The sequence below is a fragment of the Hordeum vulgare genome, chromosome 3H, assembly GCF_904849725.1.
Source record: "Hordeum vulgare subsp. vulgare chromosome 3H, MorexV3_pseudomolecules_assembly, whole genome shotgun sequence".
Taxonomy (NCBI): Eukaryota; Viridiplantae; Streptophyta; class Magnoliopsida; order Poales; family Poaceae; genus Hordeum; species Hordeum vulgare.
The window spans coordinates 463,590,022-463,603,338 of NC_058520.1; the positions used below are offsets into that span (position 1 = coordinate 463,590,022).

The 13,317-nt window shown below is 44.1% G+C and overlaps 1 protein-coding gene across 2 annotated transcripts; it reads right to left on the reverse strand.

Moving 5' to 3' along the window:
* Positions 1-9,034: 9,034 nt before the first annotated feature.
* LOC123444280 (probable choline kinase 2) lies at positions 9,035-12,646 on the reverse strand. 2 transcript variants are annotated; one of them, XM_045120959.1, is made up of 7 exons: positions 12,009-12,646; positions 10,734-10,855; positions 10,438-10,636; positions 9,923-10,040; positions 9,791-9,838; positions 9,615-9,715; positions 9,035-9,530 (listed from the first exon to the last, which is right to left on the reverse strand). In XM_045120959.1, the coding sequence occupies exons 1-7, from the start codon at positions 12,399-12,401 to the stop codon at positions 9,435-9,437; spliced, it is 1,077 nt and encodes a 358-aa protein (XP_044976894.1). In that variant the 5' UTR covers positions 12,402-12,646; the 3' UTR covers positions 9,035-9,434. The 2 variants fall into 2 exon arrangements, with proteins under 2 accessions (XP_044976894.1, XP_044976893.1); XM_045120958.1 differs by having other exon boundaries at positions 9,615-9,838.
* Positions 12,647-13,317: the final 671 nt, after the last annotated feature.

Sequence of the window (13,317 nt, forward strand, 5' to 3'; positions counted from 1 at the left end):
TTTATTTTTGCTTTTAACTTTCTAGTTTGTTGAGTACACACCATGATGATTCTGTTGTGATTGTGTTTTTTATGTTTTAATTAGGGTTTGTGCCAAGTAGAACCTTTATGATTAGTTTTGTGCTCACAAAATTATTTTTAATTCCTATCCAAAAAGAGCTTTTGAGTTGATTCTTTTTGCTGCTGATTGATATGCAAACTGCCCTAATTTTCATAAATTTTCAGAAGTTTTGGGATACCAGAGGCATACGAAATATACAGATTACTACAGACTGTTCTGTTTTTCACAGATTCTATTTTTGTTGTGTTGATTGCTTATTTTGATGAAACTATGGTTAGTATCGGGGGGGGGGGGGGGGGGGGTACTAGCCATGGAAAAGTGAGAATACAGTAATTTAACATCAATCTAAATAGAAATAAAGTTTACTACAGTACCAAAAAAGTTGGTAGTTTGTTTTCTTATGCTAATGATATCACGAGTTTCTGTTTAAGTTTTGTGTTGTGGAGTTTTCAAGTTTTGGGTGATGTTCTTATGGACAATGGAATAAAGAGTGTAAAGAGCTTAAGCTCGGGGATTCCCAAGTCATCCCAAGACAAATTCAAAGATACCAAAAATCCTAAGCTTGGGGATGCCCCGGGAAGGCATCCCCTCTTTCGTCTTCAATCCATCGGTAACGTTACTTGGAGCTATATTTTTATTCACCACATGATATGTGTTTTTCTTGGAGCGTCGTGTATTATAGGAGTCTTTTATTTTTGTTTCGTCACAATCGTCCTTGCTGCACACCTTTTTGAGAGGGACATGCACTCATCGTGAATTTGTTAGAATACTCAATGAGCTTCACTTATATCTTTTGAGCTAGGCAATTTAGCTCCCATGAGTTTCACTTATATCTTTTGAGCTAGATAATTTTGCTCTAGTGCTTCACTTAAATCTTTTTAGAGCACGACGGTGTCATATTTTGTAGAAATAAAAACTCTCGATCTTCACTTATATCATTTTGAGAGTGCTCTCTCTAAGTAACTTGGTAATTGACGTGTGCTATGAAATTAGTCCTAAATATGATAGGCATCCAAAGAGGATATAATAAAAACTTTCATATTCAAGTGCATTTATTAGTAAGAGAAGTTTGGTTCCTCACAATTAGTTATGATATATGGATATGGTAATATTAGAGTTATGTTAGTAGGGTGTTGTGAATCTAGAAATACTTGTGTTGAGGTTAGTGATTCCCGTAGCATGCAATATGGTGAACCGCTATGTTAGGAAGTCGGAGCATAATTGATTTATTGATTGTCATCCTTCGTGTGGCGGTCGGGATCACGCGATGGTTAAAACATACCAACCCTTCCCCTAGGAGTATGCGTTTAGCACTTTGTTTCGATTACTAATAAAACTTTCGCAATAAGTATATGAGTTCTTCATGACTAATGTGAGTCCATGGTATAGATGCACTCTCACCATCCACCATTGCTAGCCTTTCTAGTGCCGCGCAACTTTCGACGGTGCACAAACCCACCATATACCTTCCTCAAAACAGCCACCATACCTACCTATTATGGCATTTTCATAGCCATTCCGAGATATATTGCCATGCAACTTCCACCGTTCCGTCTCATGACATGTGCCGTCATTTTCATTTTGCCATTGCATGGTCGTAAGATAGCTAGTTAGATGTTTCAACGTCATTCGCTAAGCTAGATCGTTGCACATCCCGGTACACTGTCGGAGGCATTTCATATAGAGTCATTATTGTTCTAAGTATTGAGTTGTAAGTAAATAAAAGTGTGATGATCATCATTATTAGAGCATTGTCCCATGTAAGGAAATAATGAAAGAGGCCAAAGATGCCCACCAAAAAAAGAGAAAAAAAATAAATGAAAAAAAGAAGAGGCCAAAGAGCCCAAACAAAAAAAATGATGAGAGAAAAAGAGAGAAGGGAGAATGCTAATATTGTTCTCCACACTTGTGCTTCAAAGTAGCACCGTGTTCTTCATGATAGAGAGTCTCTTGTTTTGTCACTTTCATATACTAGTGGGAATTTCCATTATATAACTTGGCTTGTATATTCCAATGATGGGTTTCCTCAAAATTTCCCTAGGTCTACGTGAGCAAGCAAGTTGGGTGCACACCCACTAGTTTTCTTTTTGAGCTCTCATACACTTATAGCTCTGGTGCGTCCGTTGCATGGAAATCCCTACTCATTCAAATTGATATCTATTGATGGGCATCTCCATAGCCCGTTGATACGCCGAGTCGATGTGACCATCTCCTCCTTTTTGCCTCACAACCTTCACCACACTCTATTCCACCTATAGTGCTATATCCATGGCTCACACTCATGTATTGCGTGAGAGTTGAAAAAGTTTGAGAAAGTAAGAGTGCGAAAACAATTACTTGGACAATACCGGGGTTGTGCATGATTTAAATTCGTTGTGTGGGGATGATGGAGCATAGCCAGAGTATATGATTTTGTAGGGATAACTTTCTTTGACCTTGTTATTTCAAAAGTTCATGATTACTTTGCTAGTATGCTTGAAGTATTATTGTTTTCATGTCAATATTAAACTATTGTTTTGAATCTTATGGATGTGAACATTCATGACACAATAAAGAAGTTACAAAGAACAAATATGTTAGGTAGCATTCGACATCAAAATTTCGGTCTTTATCACTTCCCTACTCGAGGACGAGCAGGAGTTAAGCTTGGGGATGCTTGATACGTCTCCAACGTATCTATAATTTTTGATTGTTCCATGCTATTATATTATCAACTTGGGATGTCTTATATGCATTTATATGCCATTTTATATCATTTTTTGGGACTAACCTATTAACTCAGTGCCTAGTGCCAATTTCTGTTTTTTTTCGTGTTTTTTACCTTTTTCAGAAAAGAATATTAAACGGAGTCCAAACGGAATAAAACCCGCGGGATGATTTTTTCCATAATAGAAGATACACAGAGGAATTGAGAACCAAGGCAGGAGGTCTCGTGGGAGGTCACGAGCCCCTAGGCGCGCCCTAGGGGGGCGCCTAGCAGGCTCGTGGGCCCCCCGTGGCTCCTCTTCCCTACCTCTTTCGCCTATAAATTCCCAAAAATCCCGAAACCAAAGAAGAGAGCCACGAAAATACTTTTCCGCCGCCGCAAGCTTGTGTCTCCGTGAGATCCCATTTGGGGACCGTTCTGGTGCCCTACCGGAGGGGGATTCGGACACGGAGGGCTTCTTCATCAACACCATTGCCTCTCTCTTGGATCTTCAATACAAAGTTCTCCATGATCTTCATGGAGATCTATCAGAATAACTTTCTTTCGCGGTGTGTTTGTCGAGATCCGATGAATTGTGGATTTATGATCAGATTATCTATGAATATTATTTGAGTCTCCTCTGATTTCTTATATGCATGATTTCGTATCCTTGTAATTCTCTTCGAGTTATGGGTTTCGTTTGGCCAACTTGATTTATAATTCTTACAATGGGATAAGTGCTTGGTTTTGGGTTCATACCGTGCGGTGTCCTCACCTAGTGACAGAAGGGGTAGCGAGGCACGCATCGTGTTGTTGCCATCAAGGGTAAAAAGATGGGGTTTATATCATATTGCATGAATTTACCCCTCTACATCATGTCATCTTGCTTAAGGCGTTACTCCGTTTATTTTGAACTTAATACACTAGATGCATGCTGGATAGCGGTCGATGTGTGGAGTAATAGTAGTAGATGCAGAAAGTATCGGTCTACTTGTCTCGGACGTGATGCCTATATGTATGATCATTGCCTTAGATATCGTCATGACTTTGCGCGATTCTATCAATTGCTCGATAGTAATTCGTTCACCCACCGTAATACTTGCTATCATGAGAGAAGCCTCTAGTGAACACTATGGCCCCGGGTCTATTTTACACATTATATATTCAGATCTATATACAAAAATACCAAAAATACCTTGCTGCACTTTTATTTATATTTACCTTTCATCACTATCAGATCTCACCTTGCAAGTAATTGTGAAGGGATTGACAACCCCTTTATCGCGTTGGGTGCAAGTTTGTTTGTTTTTGCGCAGGTTCATTGGTGCCTCATCTTGATACTCCTACTGGATTGATACCTTGGTTCTCAAACAAAGGGAAATACATATCTCTACTTTGCTGCATCACCCTTTCCTCTTCAAGGGAAAAACCAACGCAAGCTCAATAAGTAGCAAGAGACTAGCCGGTAACGAGATTGAAATAGGTATGGGGATACCGACGATCGAATCTAGGGGAAGTAACATACGAAGGACAAAGGGAATGACATACGGGATTATATGAATCCTTGACACTGAGGTTCAACCGATAAGATATTCGGAGAATATGTAGGATTCAATATGGGCATCCAGGTCCCGCTATTGTATATTGACCGAGGAGTCTCTCGGGTCATGGCTGCATAGTTCTCGAACCCGCAGGGTCTGCACACTTAAGGTTCGATGATGTTTTAGTATAATTGAGTTATATGTGTGGTTACGGAATGTTGTTCGGAGTCCCGGATGAGTTCATGGACGTCACGAGGGTTTCCGGAATGGTCCGGAAACGAAGATTGATATATAGGATGGTTTAATTTGGTTACTGGAAAGTTTCGGGCAATTCCAGCAGTGTACCCGGAGTGACGAATGGGTTCCGGGTGTTCAACGGGAGGGGCCCACCCACCCGGGAGTGAGCCCATGGCCCCAGGATGGCGCCACAAGTCCTTAGTGGGCTGGTGGAGTCAGCCCAAGACGGCTATGGCACCGCATAAAGAAAATACCAAAAGAAAAGAAAAAGAAAAAAAGAAAGAGGGAGGTGGGAAGGAAGAGGAGGACTCCTCCTTCCCAAACCGAATTGGAGGAGGAGTCCTCCTCCTCCTGGCGGCCGGTGCACCTTGAGGGCCTTGTCCCTCAAGGCTAGCCCCTCCCCCTCCCTCATATATATAGTGGTGGTTTAGGGCTTTTTGAGACACAACTTTGCCACGTGCAACTCTAGCCTATACCACATAGTATTACCTCTAGATCGGATTTCTGCGGACCTCGGGCGGAGCCCTGCAGGAGTAGATCATCGCCACCACCGGAACGTCGTCACGCTGCCGGAGAAACTCATCTACTTCTCCGTCTTGCATGCTGGATCAAGAAGGCCGAGATCATCGTCGAGCTGTACGTGTGCTGAACGCGGAGGTGTCGTCCGTTCGGCACTAGATCGGAACGAATCGTGGGACGGATCGCGGGATGGTTCGACGGACGTGAAGACGTTTCACTACATCAACCGGTTTTCTTAACGCTTCCCGATGTGCGATCTACAAGGGTACGTAGATCTAATCTCCACTCGTAGATGGACATCACCATGATAGGTCTTCGTGTGCGTACGAAAATTTTTATTTCCCATGCAACGTTCCCCAACACTTGTACCTATTAAAGAGCTTGAGGTAGACAACAATTTAAAAATTTATATATAGGCGTCACCATTGATGTTCCACTTTAAAAGCCATATAACTTATCTGGAAATAAAATAAATACAAATGTTGATTCTCCCAATGGTAGTGTCATCAATCATCAAAATCCCAATAGGGCTATCTAAGAGGTGCACTTTTAGGAGGGTATTTGAAAATATTTGAGTTCCTCTCCACCATTCAATAGCAGGCGGTTATCCAGCCCAACGGCTCGAGTTCAATTCCTAGAATTGACACGTGATGCACATGGAGTTTTCTCCCATTTATTGAGGATCAAGTTTGGCGTGTGGTGAAACCACTCATCAAAAAAATCTTGATACTCATTTAAAAAATTCGGAGGACCATGTTTATCTTGATACTCATACTAAAATGAATGTATGCATCTCTAGTTGGTGCAGAGGTCGGGAAGTGAAATTCTCTCCCATTTTTAAAGCAAAGAGAGTCTTGGCTCAGTGGTTGGGCATGCAGTTGTGCAGCCCAACGACCCGAGTTCAATTCCTAGAATTGATAGGTGATGCAGAGGGAGTTTTCTCCCATTTATTGAGGATCAAGTTTGGCGCGTGGTGAAATCACTCATAAAAAATCTGATACTCATTTAAAAAATTATGAGGACCATGCTTATGTTGGTACTCATATTAAAATGACTGTATGCATGCCTAGTTAGTGCAGAGGCCGAGAAGTGAAATTCTCTTCCATTTTAAGGAGGTCAGATCGCTAAAAAAAACCCGGATCGCATCCCGCTCGAGCCACACCGGGGCGCTAAATCCGGCCGTTCGATGCCTCCTCCTCGGACTGAGATCCAGTGCCTTGACACAGCCAAGGCACCGATGAAAAGTGTGGTGCCTTGCCCCTCATTTCTATCCGTTGAATCGAGAATCGATGGTCGGATGAACATCAAGTGTTCTTCTACACCCGAGTAGTAAATTCAAAAAAATGTAAAAATATTCAAAAAAATCTGAATTTTTTTCTAGGCAAACTTTGACAAATTTTCTAACTACTCACAAATTTTCCTTACAAAATCACATTTGTGGATGTCATGGTAAAAAAACAAAATCAAAACCCTAAAAATGCTACTTTCGAAAGCATTTTCGAACACCAGTTTTGTTTTTTTGTCAGGACTTCCACAAATGTAATTTCATACTGAAATTTTGCGAGCTCTTAGACATTTTATCAAAGTTTACCGTAAAAAAATTCGGATTTCTTTAAATATTTTTACAATTTTTCTAGAATTTACTATTAGGGTGTAGAAGAGCAATTGATGTTCATCTGACCATCGATTCTCGATCCAACGAATAAAAATGAGGGACAAGGCATCATACTGTTCACCGATGCATTGGCTCTGTCAAGGCAGTGGATCTCAGTCCCATACTGCAGCCCGCCACCAAGTCACGAGACCACCCGATCGATCACCTCGGCGCCATCATAGGGCCTCGCCGCTGCCGACGCCGCTCGAGCTTTGCCCGGCGACCCCTTCCGGCGACGGCGAGGGGAGGGGAGGAGGACAGGGATGCATCCTAGTGGCGCGGCTGCCACGCAACGGGAACCGAGGCCGGGACCTGGACCTGGAGTAGCGAGGTGGAGGCAGGTGGCACGCCGCTCCTGCAACGGTACCTCCGGACGCGCAGGTTGCGGATCTGATCTGGGCCTCACGGCTAGATCTGGTCTGACTAGACCTGCTCTGGGTGGAGTACTGCAGCCGTTTCCTCATTGCTGTTCCAACCGGCGGCGTGAGGGCTTGCTGGTTTTGCTCGTGTTAGGAGGCGGTCCTGGTGCTCTTCTTGCATCACGGCAACTGCCGGCATGATCGGTCCGGGACTGCTGACGGAGATCTTGCTCGGGATATTATCAGTTAGATTCCGGTCGTGCACGTTCATATCAGCCTACGCGGTTCTAAGGACGTGATGTGAAGCTCTATTGGTTGATGACACCTTGGGACATGTCGGTTTCTGGATTTTCATGATAAAGACAGTGACGGAGAAGGTTATGGTGAACGAGATCGGAGGACCAGTTAGACGGGCGGAGCCTTGGAGACGATGGAGTCAGCCAGGTGTGAGATAAATCTCAGCAGTAGCAGTGATAAATGGGGGCGACAACATTGACGGAATTCCATTTTGGTGGTGTTTCTTGGGTACCGAGTCGTGACTTTCAGGATGAAAACCTAAAGTCTGACCTTTATTGGTTGTGTATGTCCTTGCTAGAGGAATTGTTTTGAAAGCACAGACTTTCTTCGGGGTGAAAACCTAAGAAAGTTTGTTTGCTTCTTGAAAACCTAATAAAGTCTGACCTTCATTGGTTGTGTATGTCGATTGCCTTGGATCGGGGAACGACGGCGCTTGTGCACTGTTCCCTTCTTGGAGGCGTTGCTTTTGAAGACTTTTTATGTTTTCCGTGTGTTGAATTGGGTGGTGGTTTGTTTGCTGTTGTTGAGAAAAATCGATCACTGTGGCAGGACCTTTTCTTTTTTCCTTTCTTTTGTTTTTCCTTTGGTTGTGCGCATTCTGGACGTCTTTGTGACATCTTGTAGGTGCAGAAGCTAGATGTAATTGGTATCTTCGTGATATTAATATATTCTCTTTTTAAATAAATAAATAAATCAATAACAGGCCCTTTGAAATAAGTGACTGCAATTTATGTCATTTGTGTTCTGCAGATGTTCTAGCAACATCAAAGTAAATGTCCAGATGTTGTATCCAAGCATGAGGGCCAGTTCCCTCTAATTGAGCAGTATTCATTTTTCCTGGTTTGATCAGACCAGTAGCTCTGCTAGCATCATTTATCTTTGCTGGTATAAGGAACGCCCCGTTGCCTGAACCTATTGTTGTTTCTTCTTGCAGCTTGGCCATTTATGTCTTCTTCTTCAGTTTCAATGCGAGGATCCTGAAGATGTTGGACCGTTGCTTTTTGAGCTTCTCGTAGTTGCAGAGCTCTATTGTTAGGTACTTGTGTACTACATATAATACATATTTAAGCAGTTAAATTAACGATCTAGAACTACACGCATGGCCTATACACCCGGACGGATGGAGTACGTCGTTCCGGTTCTTGTTGCCCAACTGTAGGGGAGTTTGTAAGTACCATCCAGATGCAGTTTTCTGCCAGTATGCGCTCCATGCAAAACTGCAGAGCCCACAAAGAAGCACCAGCAGGAGCAGTGACCAAGGGTAGTATTGGGAGTGGTGTTGGGATGTTCATGCTTGTTGGGGAGGGCAGATGATCTTTGGCAGCAGGTTGCACAGTAGCAATAGACTGTGTGAGAGATGTTTGCATCCCAGAGAGTGTTTCCTGCATGCTAGCAAAAAAAAAAAAAATGGTAACTGTAATGCTGAAGTCAATTCCTTGTGATCACCATCCCTTATTTTGCCGCAAGGTCTCAACATCTAATTAGGCGAAGCGGTAAGGTAACAGTTAACTGAACTTAACAACAGTGTTGATTTCTTCAGTTCAGGGCCTGACAATTTCAGTGATAACACCGTCTTATTATCGACAACCAGAAAGACGGTGCAGGTTATTTCAGCAGTTCAGACATGCGTATAGCACAACAATGCAAGTGCCGTCTCTAAGCTAGTACACTCCAAGCACGGTTCAATCAAGATCTCAAACATACTCATACTTCTTTTACGACATGTCTTATACATACTTTCCTCCGTCAAGTATACATAAACTAGCAGCACAATCACACAAACACCACCAGCGGTGTTTAGGAAAACAACATACAAAGTGCAACTCCGAGGCTTTATCAGAGGCTATACCTATAAACAGTCAACCAAATCCCCCATAGACAGCTTCCTTCCTGAAGCTGGACCTTGTCAAGGTTCGAAATGGGAGCTTCTGACCCTGGAACGGGTTTATACTTCCTCGTAATACTATTTTTCTTTCATATCCTTCCTGTTATATCCCAGCCAGGGGATATGTGTTTGAGTAATACTGCATTTTGTGCAGCACAGCCCCTCAGGGAGTTCCTGAAGCCATAGGTTTAGCTATTCATGAGGTTAGGACCGCAGGCTTCTTCTGCCAGTACTGCTCGAATCTCTGCCTTGCATACTCCTGATAATCGAAGTCGATGTCGTTGACACGATCCTGTAAAGAAAACAATGAAAGTTAGAAGACAGCAGCACATACGATTACGGTGACTTAGATTGGCGAACCGGAATATGAACTCACCGATATGATTCCCCAAAGGCCCCAAACCAGATGACTGGCAAGCGTGTACTTCTCCACGCTCTGGAGCAGATTCTCCACCTCTTCCGCTTCAGGTTCCTCGCCTGCCGAACAAAGCTGTGTTAGCACGAAAGGAATCATCGGGCAATCGAATAAAAATGATAGAGTTTTGTACTCACAAGAAGTGGTCAGGTAAGTCTTCACGAAACGCCTCCGCTCATCGATATCTGCCGTAGAATGGAAAGTTAACAGATAAGGTAGACTGAAGGCTGAACCAAAACACAAGCAACGTTAAATGGGAAATGCAATACCTGGATATTTACTGTAGTTCAGTATATGAGGCTTTTCTGAATGATAGTCTGCCGCCATCTCGCAGAAATGGTTAGCGATGTCATATGCAACTGGGTTGAAGCTTGCGTACTCATAGTCCTGTAACCACTCAGGAGGTGAGAAAAATAAGATCAAACCAACTTGCCCTGTATTTAAGGATGCCAGGTGGGATAAAACTTCGGACTTCCTTAAGAAACTGTCATGACTCATGGCGTGTTGGTACTTGGTAGATAGCATATACAACAAGAAAAGAAAGCATCGGTTCTTCATGGTGCACCTAATCTCCAAGACTAAAACTCTGTTTTTAGTGGAGGCGTGACACCTTAGGATGCCGAGTGGCAAGGGAACAGAACTGAAGACAAGGTTGTATGAGATGAGAAACTTGGAACTTCAGCCTAGCAACGTGCAAGAGAATCCCCATTGCATATTTTACATGATTTCCATACACCAAGTAATTAAGGCCATAAGGAATTGCTTTTGAATGTATAGAACTCACAATGATGGTCAGCATGTTGGTCTCTTCATCCATCATGATGTTGCCATATTGTAGATCATTGTGGCAGAAACCAATCCAGTGGTGGTAATCCCCTGAGAATTCTTTCTCCAGCGAGGCAATTTCGTTCTCCAGGCAATCCAAGCGTAATTCGTTGGCTTGATCAGTTGGGCACAGGTTCTTGGCAGTTTTGAGCCAGTTCCTTCATGAAAAAAAAAATCACCAGATTCAGTCTCATACTTGTAAGTTGTAAGCCTGACAAAAAAATCACTTGTGCAAGAACTAAAAATTGTCCTTACTTCAGTCTGTCCCAGAGGAGCACATGCTTGGGACCAGGCATGTCAAGGTTGTGGAATTCCCTCAGTTTTGTAGCCACCAGAGCTGAAATTTCAGGATCGCGTAGGTCGGGAGCCGACAATGTCTGAAAAAACAATTGCATTAGTTTGTGTTTACAAACAGATAGATGGTTTGGCCACCTTGATAGCAAATCTCAGTTTCCGAGGGCAGCTTTCGCGAAAAAGTTAGGATAGCAACGAACCGTATTCCATTCTCAGTTTCTCAGCCCTTTTTCTTCACCCCAGAAAACAGCACATGATACTCCCTTTTATGAGAGCGACAGAAATATAAAGCGCTATGTGCTCTGAAGAATCTAGAACGTGCTACGGTGCCCTCTCATTCTTTGGCAATAGCATGACTCACATTTCAAAGGGACTTAGAAAGTGAATTGGACCATGCATACTGCCTACGCTTCTTCATTCTAAACGTACTTTGCCACCAACTGCGTTGGTTTTGCCAACTTAGTAATCGGCCTACTTCCTGAAGTCAAATCAATTGCTTTCAGGCCATGGATTTTCTAAGGGAGACGTTCCCTGTGGTCGTATGTGCAGTTATAGACGATCGACTACTTGACAAAGACAGCATCATCAGCTAGTGACACCACAAATTTATTGACGTGACAAGAAATAGCCTAAGGAAGAGAGATTTCATTTGATGACATAGCCTTGCAAAGAAAAATATACACACATCACAAATTTCTAGGAGATGTCGCAAGCGAAGAAACACAAGGCAGCTTTTGACTAAGTCACGTGGGACATAAATAATTCCGGCTAAATGGGAGTTGATTGACTAATGGCTTGAAGAAACGTTTTCTTTCTGAACTGATGGATAAGACTAGATGTGAAGAATTATCAAAAATTTCAGAATGCTCGATTCCCACGGCAGAGCATTCAACGAACGAGAACCACACTGCAATAAACTAGTCGGCCCCATAGCAGTAGAATCTCGTAAAGTATCAAGAAAGCAGTAGCTTAACCCTAACTTGCATATTTAATTTGACAAGAACAAATTCCACACTGCATGGTCCGGGTTAACTAAATTTACGAAAATTCCACCAAACACAAGTGCACTAAAAATAACTGAATCATTCGTGCAAAGAAACAGAGCAATTTGGCAGTTGAAGAAATTCGCCAAGAAACAGAGGATACCAGTTCTGAAATGGCCTCTGAACCAAGAAAGACTGAAAGGTAGAAGAAATTTGATAGCTATTTTGCTTATTAGACGCGATATGCACCTACCCGTGCGTGGATGAACTCCTCGACGCGGCCGTTGGGGAAGCGGCCGAGGAGGCGGGGGCCCTGGCCGTGGCGGGACATGCACTCGAAGGTGCGCAGCTCGTCCTCGCGGTCGAAGAAGAGGTCGACGCCGTCGCCGTAAATCCGCACCAGCACCTTCCTCACCTCCCTCTCCTTGAGCGGCCCCGCGCCGGCGCCCGCCTCGGCCGGGGCGGTGAGCCAGCGCACCTGGTACACCTCGTTGGTCATGGCGCCCTTGAGCGGCACCACCTCCAGCGCGCGGCAGTCCGCCACGTTCGGCCACGCGGCCGCCAGGTCGTGCAGGAGACGCCGCGCCTCCTTGGGGATCCTCGCCGGCTCCGCCGGCCTCTGGACCTGGCTCTCGATCGCCACCATTCTCGCGAACCACGTTTTCTGCTCTCTCCTTTGATCGAACCTGGGGCGGGAATGGGGGTGCCAGAGGATTTGGCGCTCTCGCCTCTTCCTTTGATCTTTCTGTTTCTTGTTTCTCTGATTCGGGTGTTCTTGTTCGTGAAGCGAGATTGGGGGAGAAGTAGGGAAGCTTCGCAACTGCGGGTAACGGGGAGGAGGTTTTGCTCTGCCTGGCGTGTTTTGGGATGGTTTATCAGTTTATGTGGTTCGGGGCTCCGAGGGCGGGGCCGCGCATAAATAGGGTCTGCCTGTTGCTTGGGATTTTTCCAGATGCCCCCTCCATGGTTTCTCTCCATTCTTTGCGAGGACATACCCCGGTCAATCAACCGGGGTCTTCTTGGGCACCGCACCGTGTTGACTCGTTGCTTTTTCTTTTTGCGAATACGCAATTTTTTCGTATTATTTCATTGATAGGAAAAGTTTGGGTGAGCAAAAAATGATACAGCGCATAACATAAAGAACGTGAACAGCAGATTACTAACGTCCAATCAGTTGGAAAGCGCTAGGCATCGGTCTGCACGCAGCATCCATCAGACTACGTATGCGCCGTTGGATGAGGGTCTGGGATCCATCAGATTAGATGTGATGTCCTGTTTTAGAGGGTTTTAATACCTGTAATTAAGCGGCTGGGCGTACGCAATAAGTGGCCCTGAACGCACGCACTGGACATATGCTTCCTTCCGCGGGAGAACAGCTCCTCTCCTGTGTCTTCTCCATTCAGATTTCTGGCGCGAATGCTTCCATCGAGAGACAAGTATCTGCAAAAGTGGCGCACCTAAGACGAGATATTGAGTATAGAGGGATTTCAGATGCAATCTGGCGGCATGGATCGGGTAATACCACAGGTTCGTGAGGCGTTTGGGGTGCTGCTGCTTCGAGT

What these genes read in the sequence shown, in the direction of transcription:
- LOC123444280 (XM_045120958.1), bottom strand. Translation starts at nt 12,401, where the DNA reads ATGGTGGCGATCGAGAGCCAGGTCCAGAGGCCGGCGGAGCCGGCGAGG. An exon ending in CCAACATGCTGACCATCATT is followed by an intron (nt 10,041 to 10,437) that starts GTGAGTTCTATA and finishes GAGTGGTTACAG; the next exon opens with GACTATGAGTACGCAAGCTT. An exon ending in GCCTTTGGGGAATCATATCG is followed by an intron (nt 9,531 to 9,614) that starts GTGAGTTCATAT and finishes TTTTCTTTACAG; the next exon opens with GATCGTGTCAACGACATCGA.